The following is a 19,671-nucleotide window of genomic DNA, read 5'->3' as shown; positions in this document are numbered from 1 at the left end:
GAACAGACACATTAAAATCAATGGGTACGTGCCCATGGAAAACGCGGACAGCAGATATCAGTGAAAAACGGAAATGTGGACGAGGCCTAAGGATATGGAGAGATTTTCAGGTTTCCTGATGCAGTTTTTGAAGCCAAAGTAGATTAAAAAAAAGAGGAGAGATCATATCTGTCCTTGTACGTTTCTCTTCTTTTATCATCTAGTTCTGATTTTGGCTTCAAAAACTGCATCAGAAAACCTGACCGTCTGGCTGCACCCTAAGGCCTCGTTCACACTTCAGTGTTTGGTCAGTGATTTCCATCAGTGATTTGTGAGCCAAAACCAGAAGTGGAGCCTCCACAGACATGAGGTAAAAGGGAAAGATCTGCTCCTGTTCTGTGTTTAGAGCCGCATCTGGTTTTGGCTCACAAATCACTGATGGAAATCACTGACTAAACACTGAAGTGTGAACGAGGCCTAAGAAGTCACATCCCGCTCCCTTGTAAAGCACCTTCATTAACATACCCAATTAAAAAATGTAATGCAAAATTCCTTCTTTAAAGGTCTATTCACACATTACATTTTTCTTGTGGCAATGAACCATGATTTGAGTGCACCATGTGAATAAGCCCGTACCACAAGTAGGTATTGGTTTTTGATGCAGTTTTTTTATTGAATGTAATTACAGGTCACGTGTTAACAACGCATTTCGGCACACTACAGCTGCATACCATCATGTGTGAAAACACACTAAGGCCTCATGCACACGACCGTTGTGTGCATCCGTGGCCGTTGTGCCGTTTTCCGTTTTTTTTCGCTGACTCATTGACTTTCAATGGGTTAGTGGAAAAATCGGAAAATTCACCGTTTGGCAGCCGCATCCGTGATCCGTGTTTCCTGGCCGTGAAAAAAGATATGACCTGTCCTATTTTTTTCACGGCCAACGGTTCACAGACCCATTCAAGTCAATGGGGTAGTGAAAAAACACGGATGCACACAAGATTGTCATCCGCGTCCGTGATCCGTGTCCGTTTTTTCCTATCGTTTCAATGGCAAACTTGACTTTTTTTTTCATTTTTCATGTCCGTGGATCCTCCAAAAATCAAGGAAGACCCATGGACGAAAAAACGGGCACGGATCACGGACCTACGGACCCCGTTTTTGCGGACCTTAAAAAAAACGCCTTAGGGTCCTTACACACAAGAATTTTGCTCTGGTATTTTTTTTTCTCTGACCAAAGCGCAAGCATTTTTTTTGTGACTAGTGAGGGGCAGTGGTTTTGCAAACAGTGTGTTTTCCCGCTAGTTTTTTCATTTGGTGTCTTTTCTCTATAGAGTAGGTGTTGGCAAAGTGCCTGAAAAAATGTCAAGAACTCCAGCATGCTGCATTTTTAAAAAGAAACATGAAAGACCCAAAATGCTACCTAATTAACAAAAAAAGCAGTAGCAAAAAACACACATCATATTTCCCATAGACATCCAGTCCTCCATGCATCCGACCCCCTTGAATCATATTTCACCTCCTGCCGCACATCCCCCCCCCCCCTTAGTATCGCCCCAAAACTCCTCCTGGCTCAGTCCTTTGAAACATGATTAGGTCAGAGTATTGCTTCTATCTCCAGCCTGCCGCCCCATTTGCCTGCATTGGAGGCGTTTACTATGCTAATTAGCACGGTTCCCTTGCCTCCTTCATTGTGACATCACCAGACCAGAGGGACGTGGCTTAGCGCGATCTGTACCGCCCCTCCGAGCACTCTGCATAATGCCTGCAGCTGATGGTGACGTCACCGGGCTCCTTGCGAAGCGGAAGAAGCGGCTTCGCTCTGCAGAACGGACCCGATACGTCACTGAATGTGAGAAAAGACTCACTTCCGGATGAGAATTTGTGTAATGAATACGGGGCATCAGAATAGTATGGGGAAGGTAGGACAGTCATGTAGGAGATATTTATGTCCTTGTTAAACAATTAAACCAATGTCCCCAATCCCGCACAACCCCTTTAACAGCTGGAGCTTGTATTTTTACCACGAGAAAAAAACACACATGCAAAAAGTCACTAAAAAACAGCGTGTGAAAGGACTCGTTCATATGATTGAGATTTCCGTCCGGATACGATGTGTGTAGTGAACACACAGCATCCGGAGTGAATCCTGACCATTCATTTCAAGGTCTGTGCACATGAGCGGCGTTTTTCATGCATCATCTTTGCTTTCAAGGAAAAATCGCAGCCTGTTCTATATTGTGTTTTTCACGCAGCCCAGGCTCCATAGGAGTGAAAGGGGAATGTGTGAAAAACTGAAAGGCATCCGGATGCAGTGCGTTTCTCAGTGATGGTGGCTAGGAGATGTACATATTCTTCAGTTTTTCTTCAGGCACCTGAAAAATGCATCCAATCCGGATAGAAAAAACGCACACGCAATCGCAGACAAAAATGACTGAACTTGTATGCAAAACCATGAAACTGAACAGATCCTGACACAATCCGTATCGCTCGTGTGAAAGAGACCTTAGCGTTTATTCAGACTTCGCAGTAATCTGCAAAATCGTTATACTGCAAAACATACTTTGTATTTTGATGCGGTTCTGTGGTAACAAAGCACTGTCTGAATGAACCGTAATGCTCTGTTCACACCTCCACAGAGTCCGTCAAAAATGACAGAATAGCGCAGCATGGTATCGGTCATTGGTGTTGGACATATCAAGTGACGGATGCGGCACTGCTGTTTTATTCGCTTCTATGAAGGAACAGAAAAGCAGAAGTAATGTGAATATGGCCTCAGTGTAGGCTTCAGTAGCCTCTTTTTATCCGACCACACAACAGCGTGAGATGAGAAGCTCAGGTCCAGCCGTGGCATTACCACTGTGTGCACACAACGCTTTCCCCGCGGCTGGTTAATGCGTGCTTCATGACTCTGGCCACACGCAGGAGCCTCTCGAGTCACGTGTTTCTGCGCTGTGTGGGTAGATGGACCAGTTAACTACCCTAATCACATAACTATTTAACCCCTTAGTGACCAAGCACATTTTTTTAAAATTGCATTCAAAGAGCTAGAACTTTTTTGTTTTTTCATCAATGTACTTGTATGAGGTCTTATTTTTTGCAGGACAAGTTATAGTTTTTAATGCACCATTTTAAGTACATGTAATGATTGATTAAAGCCAGCCGTTTAGCTAAAACCCCCTTTGTTTACGTCAGTAAAAACACGTATGGGTGGTCCGGGTACTTTCACACTGTCGCCAGAACTGCCTGCCGGATCTGTCAATCCGGATGCAAGCGGATGCATTTTGAGACGGATCCGGATGTGGATCCGTCTGACAAATGCATTGCAAAACAGATCTGGTATTAATTTTTTTTGCATTTTTAAAGGTCAGACCAGAAAGCTGGATCCGTTTTGCCGGAACACTTAATGCTGGATCCGGCACTAATACATTTCAATGTAAATTAATGCCAGATCCGGCATTCCGGCAAGTAATCGGTATTTTTGAGAGAAAACTGCAGCATGCTGCGGTATTTTCTCCATCCAAAAAACGCAAGAGGGACTGAACTGATGCATCCTGAACAGATTGTTCTCCATTCAGAATGCATTAGGGTTAGGCCTAGTTCACACGAACGTTTTTTTTGCGGGTGTACGGGCCGTTTTTTTGTGTTCCGTATACGGTCCGTATACGGAACCATTGATTTCAATGGTTCCGCAAAAAAAACGGAATGTGTTCCGTATGCCTTCCGTTTCCGTTTTTCCGTTCCGTTGAAAGATAGAGCTTGTCCTATATTTGGCCGTAAATCACGGGTCGTGGCTCCATTCAAGTCAATGGATCCGCAAAAAAAACGGAACACATACGGAAATGCATCCGTATGTCTTCCGTTTCCGTTCCGTTTTTTCTGAACCATCTATTGAAAATGTTATGGCCAGCCCAATTTTTCCTATGTAATTACTGTAAACTGTACATGGCATACGGAACAACGGAACGGAAACGGAAACACAACGGAACTCAAAAACGGAACAACGGATCCGTGAAAAACGGACCGCAAAAAACTATAAAAGCCATACGTTCGTGTGAACTAGGCCTAAAACTGATCAGTTTTTTCCGGTATTCCAGAAAAGAAAAACGCTAGTGTGAAAGTACCCTTAGGGGCTTTGCGTACCGCTGATATAAACTGCTGCACATCTCCACTGGCTTTTTTACTTCACTCCCTCTGGATCAACACTGAGAATCCCCATAAGCATAGGCTTAACATGATTGATTTTTTGCTCTTCTTCAAACTTCCTAACTAGGTCAAGATATAACAGTCTCAGATTGGTGACCATACACTAGGAACATGCATACCAGGATGGGCCATAGTATAGAAAGACACAAGACGCCAGGTATTTCCATGAAATAATATTCACGCAGGATAAAACTCAACACGGCAGATCATTGTAGACATTGTGGGACAGCCCCATACACATAAGATTGTAGGGGGTCCCCGGAGTAATCAGCAGGATCTGCTGACAACTATCTGATGTGTATGGCTGGCTTGTTTTTAGATGGATCTGTCAGAGATCTTCATGTATGGAGGCCATTGTGAGAGGAAGGAAAAGTGAAATGAGTCAGCCATGTTTGGTTTTTTCGGCTGTTCTTTTGTTTTTAGCAGCTCCAGAACAGTGCCTTGCAGCCGTTCCCCCTCCCACCTAAATACAGATTAATATGCACTTTCTGCCTAGCTGAATATCCATATTAATTGCATATTAATGGGGGGTGCGCTGTCAATGGTGATAATTGCCAGCCAAACAATTTGCAGCCACCACTTATCATATGCTTTTGGGCAGCTTATTTTAGTGGAGGAGATTATGAAATGAAATTGTTAAGCTGATGAGCTGCATGTAAGAAATGATAGAAACATGGACCATATGCCGTAAGACAGCTTCTTACCTTAAAGGGGTTTTCTGGGACTTTAATACTGATGACTTATCCTCGGGATAGGTCATCAATATCAGATCGGCGGGGATCCGACTCCCAGCACTTCTGCCGATCAGCTGTACGAGGAGAACGCTGCGCTCTGTGCAAGCACTATCTTCCCTTCATTGTTTCCCTGCTCGCCGTCGTCATCGCAGCGGTGAACAGGTGTAATTACAAGACTTTCCACAAAGGATAGGTCATCAATATTAAAATCCTGGAAAACCCCTTTAAACAGAGCCTGTCACCAGTTTTCACCACACTAAACACTGGCTGAGGAGAGCAGTATAAACATACCTTTTGTGGAGCTTTGATCATCAGGAGTTGTGTAAATATGAACCTTTATTCTGCTAGGTTCTGCTCCTGCAAGAGCCCAGGGTGTAGCTTCACTAGGACATGTTCTCTGCATAGAGGTGCTTCAAAAACTGTCCCCTTTGCTCTGAGTGACACCCGTAGCATCTAACTAGGGGTTCATTACAGCTGTCACTCAGAACAACTCGGAGGGGCTGTGAAGCAAAGAGCACTTTGCAGTGAAGCTCCATCTTTTGTACACTTGCAGGAGCAGAACCTGGTAGAATCAAACTTAAAGGGGTTGTCCGTTTTTTCCCTCAGGATAGGTCATCAATATCAAATCAAAGGGGGGTCTGACTTACGGCACCCCTGCCGATCAGCTGCCTTCTTTCCTCTATTTAGCTGCTTGCCGTTGCAACTGCAGCAGTGAAATTACAACTATAGCGTCCCCATCTACTTCAATGGTACGGCTCCCGCCTGTTTAAGTGAATAGGACAGAGCCGTCCCATAGAAGTGAATGGGAAAGCCTTAGTTGTAATTACACTGCTCTCCCCTGCAGTTGCGAAGGGCAAGCAGGTAAACAGAGAAGAGGAGGCAGCGCTTGGTGGCTATGCATACCTCTCAAGTGGCGGTCATGAGGATCTACCTCCAGTCATTTTCATAATGATCACACTCCACAGAAATTCTGTGTCCATTAAAATGTATGTATAGTAATATATACTGTATATATATATATATATATATATATTCATGAAAAATCAACGCAGCACTCTTTTTGTAAAAAAACGCAGTGTCTTTATTCACACATGTGACACAAAAGTGGCACTTGGCTTGAGAAGGATCCCGGAAGGGGATTGAAACGTTGCCTATTTTGTGTCACATGTGTGAATAAAGACACTGCGTTTTTTTACAAAAAGAGTGCTGCGTTGATTTTTCATGAATATATATATATATATACAGTATATATTACTATACATACATTTTAAGAGTGCTGCGTTGATTTTTCATGAATATACAGTCAAAGGCGAGACACTTGCACCGAATTTACATACTGTATAAATATATATATAAGGCTTGAAAAAGGCTCAAGTGTAGAGCCGAAACGTTGCACCACCTGGGTGAATAAAGGTTCGCTTATTTTTATCCATTGGAGTGCCGCCCGTTTTTCTTGATTTATACATTGGGGTAAGAAGCCTATTCCCCCTGGGATGTGCACCGTAACTTCGTCTTTGTTTGCACCAGTGCCGCCATTTTCCTTAGTAGAAATAAGGCTCCTTGCAAACAGATTTCTGTTCCTGTGTTCTAGTGGAGGTTTCAAAATGAAAATGAAATTTACAGCCTCGGTTTCCCACCTGTATGACATGAGCCGCACTCAATGCAGGTGTGAGTTAGTAGGTGCCAGTTCTGAACCTCATTGCCACAGAACCAATCACATTCACCAACAGAGAGAAATATGAAACAGCACTTTAGACTTTTTGTTGCAAATAATTATTATTTACCCCATGAGCTTTTTCTGATAGTGTCAGTAAAAGGGTGGTCATCAGCAACATTTTATACTCAATGGTCCTTCTTCAGGCGAGGCTAAGGAGTAAGGAGGAGTATGTGGCGGCTCCATCCAGACAGGTGCTTACAGAACTCGGAATGCTGGGGGGATGGTGCAGTTTTTACTTCTGCGACACCACCCCTAGCGCTGTAAGCACTTGTTTGGATGAGGTTGCGAAATACTCCTCCTTACTACTTAGCCCAACCTGAAGAAGGACCATTAGGTCCAAAACCTTGCTACTGGCTACCATTTTAAAACATAATGAAACTCTCAAGGAATAAATTGATTTGGTACTTGCAGAAAAAAGTCTGGAGTGCCGTTTCATATTTCTCTTGGTTCATTACCTGTGGCATGCATAGACTAAGAGGGGGTACTCACACTATCCTCAAGCAGTTCCTTTATAGACACATTACAGCAAATGGGAGATCTTTGATGTACATTATTTAGGTAGGGGTCTTGAAAATCACTGCTTTACAGGACCCCAATTCTCTTTTTGTTGAAATGTGGCTCCAGGAAGAAGTGTGGAGAAAGCATCTTATTTTAGGATAGGGGTCACTGTGTACATAACAGAGTTGGCCCCATCACTGATCGCACCAGGTAATGTAGGGGGAGATAAGAGAACAACAGGGGTGGTTCTTCAGATGAAGTGATATAGTGTTGGGGGATTTAAAGGAATTAGTCACCACATACCACTATGTCAAGCCTTGTTGCATCCAGATGCTCCCCTCCGTCTTCCATGCCACACGAACACTGCTGTGATGGACAGGACAGGCAGTTCTTGAAGTCTCGTGGGATAGCGTTCTATACATGTGCAGTAAAGAGATGGAGAATAGAGATTGCTCATCTGTCCGGCAGTCTCCATCCCTTTACTACACATGTATGGAACAAGACTTCAGGTACTGCCTGTGCTGTCTATCACACCGGTGGAAGCACTGCAGAGAAGACAGATAGAGGAGCCTCTCGGTGCAACAGCATCACCCTTCGTTGCACCTAGGTGTCATTTGCATATTATAAAAAGTGTTTTTTCAGAGGATTGACGGAACATATGGAGATGCCAGAGATATCAAGAGACGCTGCTTACAAGCGCTGATGGATATTGGTGACTGTTAGTGGTATGTGGTGACAGATACCCTTTAAGACAGAGTAGGTGAGGAATAGCAGACTAATTTTGTTCTACATAATGCAGGCACCACTGGCTCTTGGGTGGCGGGGGGGCTGTGGGTCTGCCATGCCCTGGTTCATCGTATGAGGTGCCACAATCAGTCAAGTATACTCAACTGTGCTGCATGGTGTTAGAAATAAAGAGTGACTAACGGCCACAGATTATTTTGGTGTGGTTGACTTTGAGGAGTGGTAGTATAACACATACATTCTTTATGAATTACATTCCTGAAGGCCTGCCTTGTGTAGCCACCACTATGAAGCATTCCTTCTCACATATGGCATTATGGAAACCCAAGCATAAAATATTTTCAGTGAAATAGCAATTTGTGCTAAACATTGGAGCATACTGTCGAAGGAAATACGCCTACTCACCCTTCCAATCAGGACAGGCTCTGGCCCCGTATATTCTTCTATCACAAAGAACTGATTCCAGACCCAGCTACGTTTGGAACGGAGAGGAGGACCAGGGCCCTGAGGTGGGGAAGATGGGGATCCACTGTCTTCACTTAGCCCTGGAGAAGATTCCTCCATAACAGGAACAGTGGAGGAACAGCCCAAAAGTAGTAATGAGAGCAGAGGGCAGAACTGGAGGGCAGGCATGGAGGCCCCGCAATAACTCAATGGGGGCAAAGGTCACAACAGGTCACAACAGACTGCGACTTCTCTGCTGTATGTCAGCGTCTTCCATCAAGTAGCGTCTTTTTAGTTTGGATTGCAACTTAAACCATGAAGCTTGAAACTGGCAAAAATAGAAAAGAGGGAAAGAAAAATCAAATGGATTACAAAGTAAAAGGTATTTTTAAGGGTACTTTCACACTAGCGTTATTCTTTTCCGCCATTGAGTTCCGTCCTAGGGGCTCAAATCCGGAAAAGAACTGATCAGTTTTATCCTAATGCATTCGGAATGGCGAGTAATCCGTTCAGGATGCATCAGGATGTCTTCAGTTCAGTCTTTTTGACTTTTCAGGACGGAGATAATACCGCAGCATGCTACGGGTTTATCTCCAGCCCAAAATTCCGGAACACTTGCCTGAACGCCGGATCCGGCATTTTTTCCCATTGAAATGCATTAATGCCGGATCCAGCCCCGAGTGTTCCGGCAAACCGGATCCGGCATTGTGGTCTGCTCATGCTCTGATCGCAAAAAATGTGAAAAAAATAAATGCCGGGTCCGTTTTATCCGGATGACACCGGAGAGACGGATCCAGAATTTTAATGAATTTGTCAAACGGATCAGGATCCTGATCCGTCTGACAAATGCCATCAGTTGCCACACGTTTTGACAGATCCGGCATGCGACAGAACTGCCTGCCGGAATCCTCTGCCGCAAGTGTGAAAGTACCCTAATTGCTGTACATGTGACTTACGATATCCAAGTTTTGCACATTTATTTTGTTCCTACAAACTGTAAACCTCAAATGTCTCTTCAGTGCTATACTCAGCCCATAAACTCTGATGATCAATGACACGTATCACAAACAATGGCTGCGGGATCTTCCAGACTCCACGAGAAATGCCAACCATATTACCGTACATAATAATCCATTTACTCACACGCTGCTTTATCATACATCTGTATTGTCCAGATGAGTCCGACAGGTGGGGGAAGGGAGCCATGTCTGGCAAAGGGTATCAGCAATTCGGGTTCATCTGCAAAGTGGGCATCTTGTGCTGTTCCACTGCCTTCGTGTCCTCTTAGTCATCTGTATCTAGGATGGATCTAATATGGTCACCATAACGGTCCCCCCACTTCCAGAGTCCTGAATAACAAGCATATCTAGCTATGCAAAAAAAACTGTGGGATTGGGGGTAACCGAACACATTTGTCAGGGTTTCAGAAAGAGCTTTAAGCGTCCATTCACACGTCCACAAAATGGGTCCGCATCCGTTCTGCAATTTTGCATAACAGGTGCGGAACCATTCATTTTTTTAAATTGGGCCGGAATGTGCTGTCCGCACTTCCGGATCTGCACTTCCATTCCGCAAAAAAATAGAACATTGGCGGTCAAGAAAAGGCATTTTCTATGAGAGTGTCGGCGATGTGTGGTCCGCAAAATGCGGACCGCACATTGCCGGTGTCCGTGTTTTGCAGATCCTCAAAACACATACGGACGCGTGAATGGACCCTAACGGTGTATACTTAAATTATAGATGGCAGGTTTTTACTTTTATGATCTGTCAGTGACACTGGGTTCAGACCTGAGCGTTCGGGATGCCGCGCTCTGTATGCGCGATTGTACCGGCGTTTGCAATTGCGCATACAGAGACAAGCGAACGCCCATTGTCGCGCGTTCCCGAAAGTCTATGTACGGGAACGCGCGACAAGACACCCCAAAGAAGCTCATGTACTTCTTGGGGCGTCGGGCGTTTTACAGCGCGATCGTACGCGCTGTAAAACGCCCAGGTGAGAACCATTCCCATAGGGAATCAGTGGTTCTTGCCTGTTGAGCGTTTTACAGCGCGTAGGAACACGCTGTAAAACGCTCAGGTGTGAACCCAGCCTTAGGCTTTAAGAGTATGATAGTTGTGTGAGACCCTGATCATTATCAAGAATGAAGGACCCTTAACTCCCAATTCTCATTCTTCATAAAAATAAAATGGGATTATCCGAAACAGCCAGATGATTTAGATTTTAGACGTTCCCATTCACGGTGAATGAGACTGCCGTGTCTTAGATCCTCTTAGTAACAGGGGGCCCACACTTTGCATACTTTCATAAACTTTCTAATTCACAGGTCATAAGAGTGAAATAAAGGAGGCAACCGGTTGACAGTAAAGGTTGGCTCCAGAACTCCCATCTACTGGTAATGTTATGTCAGGGAGGGAAACAGTTTAGTACATAGGACTCTTGCAGATATAAACTACAAAGGGAACTCATGTGAGTAGATCCATTGTGTGCTGCACCGGCGCTATTGTTTCTTCGTCTCTTCTACCTCCTGCATCTCTGCAGGCCTGATATTTCATGTGAGAAGGTTCTGACTCTTCTATTCTACCTCTGCTTCTCCCATAGGAGGCTATGATTTGGTCTTTTTTCTGACTATTTCATCGTCTCATATGATTCCCACTGTTCCTCTGTACCGTCTCCCCATTGAGCTCCCCCCCCTTATGTACAACTTATTTCCCCTGTTTGGATTTTGCTGCGTACAAATTGTACCATCTGTCTCTCCTCTTCACTTCTCCTTCCCCTTCTCCCCTCGCTTCTCCTCTCTTCCTCTGTCTCTTTGTATGCCCGTCATGTTCAACACTTTACGCTTTACTGCAATAAGAAGAGGATAAGAAATCATAGGGAGAGACTGAGAGAGGAAAAGGAGGGGGAGAAAGAGGGATAGATAAAGATACCAGTAAGGAAGAACAAAACAAATGGGCGAGAGGGAGAGAAAAACAAAGATCATGATGAAGGGGGGGGGGGGTTGACAATAGGGGTGAGGGCACAAGATTGCTAGAAGACAGCAGCTTGCCTGGACGCAATTTGTGCCACTGCAGAAGTTCTGTGGCTCTGAGGGACACCCATGACCATCTGGTGACACGTCTCAGTGATGGCAACACATCTCCTGCAGTCCCTCATAAGGGACTCTAGCAGGTGACCAGAATTTAAACAAGTCACAGTAGCCGTCACTGCGTGCATCCTATGGAGTTTTATGGAGTCACATACTAGGATGTGGGTATTACTTTAGGAATATCCAGTCGTCCTTCACCTCCACGCTCAGATATTTCATTGTCCTTCTGTCGGAGTCTTCTCCTCGCCACCACTGTTTTTTAATGCCACCCTCCCGCTATCTCTATTCCAACTGCTTGTAAAATTCATGTCTCTTTTCCCTGTAGGGTTCAGCGGATTATTCTAGGATGGCGAATGCTGGGTATTAACTTCCACATATAAAATACGATTTCTCCTGCCTCTGCATCTGTGCATCAGACGAATTAAACTCTTAAATATACATGTCAGGTGGATCGTCTGCCAAGAAGTATGTGCCGAATGTGCTACGTGAGGCGCTGATCATCTCCGAACCAATCCCTTCACCTGTCTGACTGCTCCCAAAAACTCCTTCCAGAACCCCATTTACGGTTCCCATCTTTCCTTTAAGTGCGCCCCGTAATGAACCATTAAGCCATTTGCTGCATATGATCCCATTCTTCAATTACATCTCCCAGCACCTCCTTTTATCTCTCTTTTTACAATGCATTATATTGCTTCAGCGCGTTTTGCTGCGATTCTTCCATTACTTATTATACCGCTCCACAATCCACCCTCTAACTCTCCAATGGCTCCACATAAATTCTGTAATCGCTCCACAATCACATGTACGCCTGCGCTTATAGCCCAGTGAACCCCTCACCATATATATATACGCGCCACGCCATGGGTTGTCACCGATAGCCCCTCCTCTTTGATGCCTGTCCGTAGAGCTGGACATGCTTATCATTAGGCTGAAGATATACAATATACGACTTATTGATCACATCTATGACCTCACGCCGGGAACATGGGATAATTACTTCATTCTGATTAATGGGCAATCAAGATGGAGCAACTGTCCTAATGAGGCATCTGCCACCTTTAACCCGGGTCATCTACATGGCGCCCAGCAGAAGAGGCAGGAGTAGCGCATACTATACGTCGCCTTCTTAACCAATCACAAGTGCTTACATAGGGTTGTCTTCTCGCCCCTTAGACTTCTTGCTGGCAGGGAATGTACTGAACCCCCATCTGAATTTGGTTCTACAGATGGCTCTATGTTATACTAGTGGCACTTTGATGCAGCAAAGGGGCAATTCTGGTGATAAATGCCCTGTGTCATCTGATGGGTGGCTCATAATGTCGGTGCCCATATTGCCCAACTCCTAGTAAATAGAACTTTGTCTACCGCCCCCTGTCAGTGAACCCCTCCTCCTGCTGGTGCACAGTGTATGTGAATGCAGACAGCTGGATACTGTGTTACACGCAGTCCCATGTAAGTGCCATGTTGATGTATGAACTATGCCCACATGCACGCGTACCGCACGCCCACACCGCGCTGCCTACACAACCTGTGCCCACGTCGGTGCCCTCTACTTCTGCCTAGTACCCACTCACACACGTGTTGGCGGGCACATACATGTACACACATGACCGTCACACACTCAGCCAGAAGTTTGAACGCACCGTGTAACTCCAGACTTGTGAGGAAGACCGCGCCAGAGACAGGTCACGATGTGACAGAGACCTCTGCAGAGACTGCTCGCCCGCCACAGAGACCGCTCCAGATGTGAGAGAGCCCGGGAAGACTGCTGCAGAGACTGCTCCACATCTACAAGAGGCTGCCGCCGCCGCTGCTGCAGAGACCATGTGATAAGGAGGCACAGACAGTGTGAGGGCAGAGACAGAGAGAGACGGGCACACAGGTTCCTGCAGATGCTGCCCTGGTTTTAGAGCGAGTGATGCTGAGAATACGAGTTGACATACACTCCCCCCCACCCCCAAATAAAATCCCCTGCACTCCCCCTCCTCCTTCTAAGTCTCTCTCTTTCTATCTCTCCTCCTCCTCTTTCTTCCTCTTTCTCCTTTCCTCTAATACAAGAGGACACAAAGAACAGAGAGAGACACAGACAAAGTGACAGCCACAAAGCAGAGGGGCAAGAGATAAGCAGACAGCAGCAGCAGGACATGGAGACCATGGATGGATAGATAGATAGACAATACAAGGATAGATATTAGATGATACAAGGATAGATATTAGACAATACAAGGATAGATATTAGAGGATAGAAGGATAGGGTACTTTCACACTAGCGTTATTCTTTTCCGGCATTGAGTTCCGTCAAAAGGGCTCAATACCGGAAAATAACTGATCAGTTTTATCCTAATGCATTCTGAATGGAGAGAAATCCACTCAGGATGTTATCAGTTCAGTCACCGAACGGCGTTTTGGATGAAGGAAATACCACAGCATGCTGCGGTATTATCTCCGTCCAAAATTCCGGATCAGTTACCGGCATTATATTACATTGAAATGTATTAGAGCCGGATCTGGCATTAAAAATACCGCAATCCCGTATCCGTCCGTCTGGTCTGCACATTCGCAGACCGGTAAAAATGGGGAAAAAAATGGAAACGGATCCGTTTGTCCATATGACAAACGGAGAGACGGATCCGTTTTTGCAATGCATTTGTGAGACGGATCCGTCTACAAATGCCGTCCGTTTGCATGAAGATTGCCGGATCCCCGGTTCCGGCGATGGAACTGTTTTCCAGATCACTCTGCCACAAGTGTGAAACTAGCCAAAGACAGATATTAGGCTACTTTCACACTGGCGTTCGGTGCGGATTCGTCCTGTATCTGCACAGACGGCTCCGCACTGATAATGCAAACGCTTGTATCCGTTCAGAACGGATCCGTTTGCATTATTCATTAAAAAAAGTCTAAGTCAAAATGGATCCGTCCTGACGACGGATCAGTTTTCAATTGCACCATATTGTGTCAGTGAAAAAGGGTCTAGACAGATTCGTTTGGCTCCGCATCGTCAGGTGGACACCAAAACGCTGCAAGCTGCGTTTTAGTGGCCGTCTAAAAATCGCAACGGAGACCAAACACAGCCAAACTGATGCATTCTGAGCGGATCCTTATCCATTCAGAATGCATTGGGGCTGAACTGATCCGTTTTGGGCCTCTTGTGAGAGCCTTGAAACGGATCTCACAAACCGAAAGCCAAAACGCCAGTGTGAAAGTAGCCTTAGATGGATGGATAGATAATAGATGATAGAAGGATAGACAGATATTAGATGGATGGATAGATAGATGATACAAGGATAGATAGATATGAGATAGATAGATAGATAGATAGATATTAGATAAAGTGATGGGTGACTGGGCTTAGTGAATGGGCATCTGACATGGCTGGGACTCTGGGGCACAATCTACCAGTATACAAGGACTGGAGTAGGGGCTAGTGAGGGGATCCGGAGTACAGTAATAAAGCGTTGTGTTAGCCCGGCATGCCAGCACATGATGTAGAGGAGAACAGAGGAAGGTACTCGTCTTTGTATGAGGGCAGACAAGTGTCTCCGCAGAATCCTCTGTATTATACGCGGCACATGTCGCTGAGAAGAGTACACAGCGTTGGCATATTAGCGTGGGCACATTCCCTGACAGAGTGGGCAGCTGGCGGGAAAGTAAGGGGATTCCTATAAGTATTCTTATCAGACTCACAAAGGGTTATACAAAATGGAATCACTCTTGAAATCGTGGTTGAGTGTGAGAGTCTCACATAATGCTTGTTTAGCTTCATCCAAAGCACAAGGACTGTAAAACCATACGTTTAAAGGGATTTCCCCACAAATGAATGAAATGAATATGAATTTGTTCTGTTACATCTGTCAAAAGGCAAGTTTTCAACTAAATACTTAAAGGGGTGGTCTCTCAAGTGAAATTAGCCACCTGATTTTGCTTAAAATAAGGAAAATCAACTCACCTACTAAGCGTCCCTCTGTTCCCCTCTGCTTTAGGTCCCCTGTGGATCTACTAGCTAAAAAGTGATGTCTGTGTACATAGGGACAGATTTATCATTAGCTCAAGTAAAAAAAATGGAGTGAAAAAATAGCAAATTTTTTAGCAATCGCTTAAACTGCGCAAAAATTTGCGACTTTTTTCTGCTCTGCACTATGCTCGCCAGTTTTCTGAAAGTGGGCGTGTTTTCTTATGTAAATGAATCTCCAGACAGATTTACTATTGCGACAATTCAAAAAGTCTCAAAAATTGTGCAGTTTCACTCCAGTGAGGACCATGCTTATCTTATGCGACTTTTTAATAGAACATGCGACTTTTTCATAAAGACGTGCGACTTTTGTAAAGCCGCTTACTGAAGCATAAACTGCTACCGTCAAACCACATTTATCACGGTATTAAAGGACCATTAATAAATCTGACTTAGCCAAAAGTGACTTTGGACATATGTAAAAGTGGAGTGAGATGTAAGTGAAATGATAAATCTGGCCCTATAGTGATTTTTATTTTATTTTATTTTTTGGCTGCCTTGTATGTTTAGTGGTATCGGTCCTAGTATGCGTTATTTTTATTTATTTTTTGCAGTATTTGGACACCTTTGACAGGAAAAACTCATTTTTATGTAGGTAATTAGTTTTCTTGAGTAAAAAAAAGTTGTACTCATTTTCAGGCTGAAGTCTTCATTTCTTCATTGCTTTATTAATTTTCAGACCTCCCGATATTTAGTCTGCAACCTGCTTTTCTCATGTTTGCATGTCCTTCCCAATAATACATGCTGGATGCGAGATCTGTGTGTCCAGAATGCTGCTGTCTTCACTAGCTGACATGTACCAGCACAGCTTTATTCCTGGAATGATTTCCTCTTCTACAGTGTATATATTGATTGACACTGATTCTGCCTGTTTGTGTGTTTTCTTCTCCTCCCATTCAGATTCTGCAGTGCTCCCCCTCCCATTCAGATTTTTTTGCAGAGCAGCAGTACATTGCAAAAGGGGTTCACAAATGTGTTTGTATATGGTAGTATGCGTTTCATGTATTTCTGTACACATGGAATTAATAGGCCATATTCACAGCCACCACTAGGTGGGGCTGGTGTTAGACCCTCTATATAGAAAGGAGGAGTGAGAACATTCTAGTCAGTCTGTGAGTCTAGTCTGAGACAGCAGAGAAAACAGATGCAAAAAGTAGAGCTGACATACCAGCTACCCCTGGACTTAGGTGCCAGCCATAGCAAGGCTAAAAGGGCAACCGCAAAGCTACAAAAAGCAGGCCAGAAGAGAGAGAGGTGCAGGCTAGAAGTTCTGTAGAGGTGAATTGCACTACAATAATATTATAGGGCCCAAGTTATCATAGGTGTACACCAGTTTTCTGGCATGAGGAATTCACAAACTGCATGTTTGTGACTTTTTCAACACCACTTCAGCACAAATTTTGCGTTATGGTATCTAGCAGGAGCCTATTGACTATAATGGCACCCGGCGGTAATCCGGATGGTTTTTGGCATGAGTGGTGGGATTCAGACGGACAAAAACTGGTGCAAGCATCTTTTTTTTTTATCCAGACAAATCCCGACATTCAGATCCCTGCCAGGTCCCAATATAGTCTGGCTGGATACGATGAACTCCAGCAGGTTGTCCCTTTGCCGGAACAGCCAGCCAGATACCTAATAGCGCATATGTGAAAGTAGCCTAAGATTATTTGTTGTTTCAAAAGTCGCATAGATGCCCGTGATGAGAACATAGTCCTGCCACTTTACAAATCACTAGTCAGACCACACATGGAGTACTGTGTACAGTTCTGGGCTCCTGTGAACAAGGCAGACATAGCAGAGCTGGAGAGGGTCCAGAGGAAAGCAGCTAAAGCATGCCTCCCAACTTTTAAAAATCGCAAAGACAGACAATATGTGCGGCGCGCATCATGGCAGTTTTTGTCATACTAGGCCACGCCTCTAACTCCGCCCAAAGCATAATTACTGACTCTTTCAGAACCGCGGCATGTGCTTAAATATCGATTTAAATATTAGCACATAAATAATCAGATTATAGATATTTTAAAAGTCCAAATTGCACAAAATAATGAAGTTCTGGTCTAATATACAGGTAGAAACAATACAGACACAGACACTTTAGTACGGAGCAATTTAGGACTGTGACTGTGACGAGGGGACATCCTCTGTGTCTGGAGGAAAGAAGGTTTGTACATAAACATAGAAGAGGATTATTTATGGTAAGAGCAGTGAGACTATTCTGATGGAACAGAAGACATCCTGAAGCATCCTAAACAGATCTCTTTCCATTCAGAATGCATGGGGGCAAAACAGAACTGTTTGGACCCGATTTTGAGATCCTCTGCCAGATCTGAAAGCCAGAATGCCAAAACGCAAATGTGAAAGTAGTCTTAGGCCTCTTTCACACGGGCGTCGCGTGGGTGCGTCACGGGAAAATGCGCAATTTTTCTGCACGAGTGCAAAGCGGCATGCTTGGTGCCCAGACCCGAACCCGGACTTCTTCACAGAAGTTCGGGTTATGTGTTGTGTAGATTTTATTATTTTCCCTTATAACATGGTTATAAGGGAAAATAATAACATTCTTAATACAGAATGCTTAGTAAAATAGGGATGGAGGGGTTATATTTTTTTTTTTACTCACCTCATCCACTTGTTCGCGCAGCCTGACTTCTCTTCTGTCTTCATCTTTGATGCCTAGGAGGAAAAGGACCTGTGGTGATGTCAGTGCGCTCATCACATGGTCCATCACATGATCCATCACCATGGTGATGGATCATGGGATGAGTGCAGTGACGTCACCACGGGTCCTTTTCCTCCTGGGCATCAAAGAAGAAGACAGAAGAGAAGCCGGGCTGCGCGAACGAGTGGATTAAGGTCAGTTAAATTATTATTATTATTTTTTAACCCCCTCCAGCCCTATTTTACTAAGCATTATGTATTAAGAATGCTATTATTTTCCCGCTCATGTGCACAGCCCCATAGAAATGAGAGGGTCCGGATTCAGTGCAGGTGCAATGCGTTCACCTCACGCATTGCACCCGTGCGGAATACTCGCCCGTGTGAAAGGGGCCTTACTGTGTTCCAGGAGCTGTAAGTACTGGCAGATCTATGACAGAAGCATCAAAAAGCCAGCTATGTGAAGGGGTTACACAGACTCTAAAGAAGCAGAATGGTTGTACATGTTTAATGAAGACTGTTTAGAAACTTGCTTTATTTGCATTTGGTGAGCTAATGAACAATTAAAATGAATTTAGTGCGGAGATGTACATAGCCATTAACTGCACACGTTATGCTATCTCCTGAGTGTAACATTTCTCTTGTCCACTTTCTGCTAGAAACCATAAAGTTTGACAGAGGACAGTCATGGGAACAACAAACACTAAAATAAAGCTATGATGCAAGAAGTATCTCCCTTTAATTTGTAATGTGCTGTATTTCTATGATTGCCGACTATGGTTGAAGCGGTCTAAGATGATGCGCTTGTCAATTTCCTGCTCCGTTTTCAAAGAGAGCAAAATGGGGTCAACACCCTAGATTAGCAGGTAGCTGATCCCATTTCCACCACTCAGTTATATAACGTTTCTGCTCTTGTTGGCTATTATTAGTGAGGCTTGTCGCCCACGGTTTGGCGGGACCGTAATACTGTAAATCAGTGGCTGTTTGCATCCACAATTTGTCTTGTGCTTCATTTATATCTGTTGTTAAAGTAAGACAGAGTAGTAGAAGGTAAGACTAAAATGGCAGCAGTATAGACCTATATATGCTGGTGGTCTCAGTAAAAGGTATAAGGAGCTCCTCACTTTTTTTAAGGGGACTCTGTCAGCCCCTAAACTACAGTAAGCGGTGTATAGTGCAAGTGATGCTGAGTCCGGTTATGTCATTTTTATCTTCATAGTCACTTGCATTCGACCGCTGTGCTCCCACAAACCAGCCGTAAAATGCATTGAGAGGACTCCTCTTTGAGTCCTCTCCATTGTGTCCCTGAGCTCAGGAGTCCTCTCAATGCTTCTTACTGCGGGTTTGAAGGAGCACAGCATTGGAATACAAACGAGTATAGAGAAAAAGATTACATAATTGAACTCAGCGTTATTGACACTATACACCATTCACTCTAGTTTAGGGGGTGTTTGGGAGCTGACAGATTGCCTTTAACCCCTTAAGGACCCTGGGATTTTCCATTTTTGCATTTTCATTTTTTACTCCCCGCCTTCCCATAGTCCTAACTTTTTTATTTTTCCATTCACATAGCCTTTTGAGGGCTTATTTTTTTGTGGG

At 44.4% G+C, this 19,671-nt stretch overlaps 1 protein-coding gene across 1 annotated transcript in view; it reads right to left on the bottom strand.

The window, feature by feature from the left end:
* CDH24 (cadherin 24) overlaps positions 1 to 13,289 on the bottom strand; it is a 205,797-nt gene extending 192,508 nt beyond the window's left edge. The window contains exons 1-2 of the mRNA XM_044274245.1: positions 13,052 to 13,289; positions 8,284 to 8,650 (exon numbers count right to left, since the gene is read on the bottom strand). Coding sequence (XP_044130180.1) covers positions 8,284 to 8,511 — 228 coding nt within the window. The 5' untranslated portion in view covers positions 8,512 to 8,650; positions 13,052 to 13,289. The remainder of the gene's footprint in view (positions 1 to 8,283; positions 8,651 to 13,051) is intronic.
* Positions 13,290 to 19,671: the final 6,382 nt, after the last annotated feature.

The sequence above is a fragment of the Bufo gargarizans genome, chromosome 1 (genome assembly GCF_014858855.1).
Source record: "Bufo gargarizans isolate SCDJY-AF-19 chromosome 1, ASM1485885v1, whole genome shotgun sequence".
NCBI classification, from domain to species: domain Eukaryota; kingdom Metazoa; phylum Chordata; class Amphibia; order Anura; family Bufonidae; genus Bufo; species Bufo gargarizans.
This window is presented reverse-complemented; position numbering and strand designations above follow the sequence as displayed.